The 2,396-nt window shown below is 41.7% G+C and overlaps 1 protein-coding gene across 2 annotated transcripts in view; it reads left to right on the top strand.

Annotated features, from left to right (window-relative positions):
• LOC105518428 (kinesin light chain 1) overlaps nucleotides 1-2,396 on the top strand; it is a 156,735-nt gene that overhangs the window by 32,517 nt on the left and 121,822 nt on the right. For both annotated transcript variants that reach the window (XM_011951419.1, XM_011951420.1), the window contains exon 4: nucleotides 2,028-2,118. In XM_011951419.1, coding sequence (XP_011806809.1) covers nucleotides 2,028-2,118 — 91 coding nt within the window. The remainder of the gene's footprint in view (nucleotides 1-2,027; nucleotides 2,119-2,396) is intronic.

The following is a 2,396-nucleotide window of genomic DNA, read 5'->3' as shown; positions in this document are numbered from 1 at the left end:
TTTTTTTTTTTTTTTCTTTATGAGACAGGATCTGGCTCTTGCCCAGGCTGGAGGGGCCGTGGTATGATTATGCCTCACTGTAACCTTGAACTCCTGGGCTCAGGTGAGCCTCCTTCCTCGGCCTCCTGAGTAGCTAGGACTACAGGCATGTGCCACCATACCTGACTAATTTTTTTATTTTTTGGAGAGATGAGGTCTTATTTTGTTCCCCAGGCTGGTCTTGAAATCCTGGTCCCGAACTCCTGGTCCCAAGTGATCCTCCTGCCTCAGCCTCCCAAGTAGCTGAGATTATAGGCATGCACCACCACGCCTGGCTAATCCTTTTCATTTTCTTGATAGTGTCCTTTGAAGACAAAAGTTTTTAATTTTGATGAAATCCAGTTTATCTATCTTTCTTTGCTTGTGTTTTAGGTGTCATGTCTAACAAATATTACTTAATTTGAGGTGATGAAGAGTTGCATCTGTTTTAAGAGTTTTTCTTCGATAGTTTTAGCTCCTATGTTTAGATTTTTTTTATCTACCTTGAGTTAATTTTTGTTTATGGTGTGCGGTAGAGGTTCAACTTATTCTTTTGCATGTGGTCATCAGTTGTCCCAGCACTATTTATTAAAAACACTGTTCCTTCCCTCGTTGAATTGTCCTGGCACCCTCAGTGAAAATCACTTGCCCATAAATGTTTGGGTTTATTTCTAGATTCAGAGTTCTGTTGCATTGATCTGTGTGCCTGTCCTTATGCCAGTACCATACTGCCTTGATGACTGTTGTTTTGTAGTAAGTTTTGAAATTGAGAACTGTGAGTCTTCCAACTTTGTTCATCTTTGGTCAAGATCGTTCTAGCTGTTGGGGTTCTTTACATTTCCATATGAATTTGAGATTAAGTTTGTGAGTTTCTGCAAAAAAAAAAAAAAAATCCAGCTGGGATTTTGATACAGATTGTTCTGAATCTGCAGGTCAATTTGGGGAGTATTGCCATCTTAAAAGTATTAAGTCTTCCAACTCATGAACATGGTATGCCTTCCCATTTATTTAGATCTTCTTTCATTTATTTCTACTATATTTTGTTTTTTCTTTTGTTTCGTTTTTGAGTCAGGGTCTTGCTCTGTCGCCCAGGCTGGAGGGCAGTGGCGGGATTTTGGCCCACTGCAACCTTCAACCCCCGGCCCCAGGCTCAAACAGTCATCCCAGCTCAGCCTCTTGAGTAGCTGGGACCACAGGTCTACACCACCACGCCCAGCTAATTTTTGTATTTTTAGTAGAGACGAGGTTTTACCATGTTGGCCAGGATGGTCTCCATCTCTTGATCTCATGATCGGCCTGACCCAGCCTGGCCTCCCAAAGTGCTGGGATTACAGGCCTGAGCTACTGCACCTGGACTTTTTTTTTTCTTCTTTTCTTTTTTTATTTTTGAGCTGGAGTTTTACTCTTTTGCCCAGGTTGGAGTGAAGTGGCATGATCTCGGCTCATTGCAACCTCTGCCACCAACCCCCTCTACCCCCATATTTTTAGTAGAGACGGGGTTTCACCATGTTGGCCTGGCTGGTCTCAAACTCCTGACCTCAGGTGATCCACCCGCCTCAGCCTCCCAGAGTGCTAGGATTACACGCGTGAGTCACATCTGGCTAATTTTTGTATTTTTAGTAGAGACAGGGTTTCACCACTTTGGCCACACTGGTCACAAACTCCTGACCTCAAGTGATCCTCCCACCTCAGCCTCCCAAAGTGCTGGGATTGTAGGCATGAGCCACTGCACCTAGCCTATTTTGTATTTTTCATTATACACATCTTACACGTCTCCTCAAATTTATTCCTAAGTCCTTTATTATTTTCGATGCTATCATAAGTAAAATTGTTTTCTTAATTTCATTTTCAGACTGTTCATTGCTGATGTATGGAAATACAATTGATGTTTGTATATTAGTCTTGTATATATCCTGCAAGCTTGCTGAACTCACTTATTAGCTCTAATAGATTTTTTTGTTTATCCTTTCTCCTTAAGTCTTAATGTTTAAACTGAAATTAACTTCCAGGTCAGAAGGCAACATTGAATGCAGAAGAAATGGCAGACTTTTACAAGGAATTTTTAAGCAAAAATTTTCAGAAGCACATGTATTATAACAGGTAGGTGTTTACTCTTTTCCTGAAAATTTGAATAGCACATCCAGATTAGGTAGGAGTGTTTTCTTACCTGAATTTAACAACATTCATGTTAATATCAGAGGTAGAAGTTGCAAGCTTTTATCAACTTTTTTTTTTTTTTTTTTTGTGACAGTCTTGCTCTCACCCAGGCTGGAGTGCAGTGGCGCGGTCTCCGCTCACTGCAAGCTCCGTCTCCCGGGTTCACGCCATTCTCCTGCCTTAGCCTCCAGAGTAGCTGGGACTACAGACGCCCGCCACCA

The sequence above is a fragment of the Colobus angolensis genome, unplaced genomic scaffold (assembly GCF_000951035.1).
Source record: "Colobus angolensis palliatus isolate OR3802 unplaced genomic scaffold, Cang.pa_1.0 Scaffold32, whole genome shotgun sequence".
NCBI classification, from domain to species: Eukaryota; Metazoa; Chordata; class Mammalia; order Primates; family Cercopithecidae; genus Colobus; species Colobus angolensis.
This window is presented reverse-complemented; position numbering and strand designations above follow the sequence as displayed.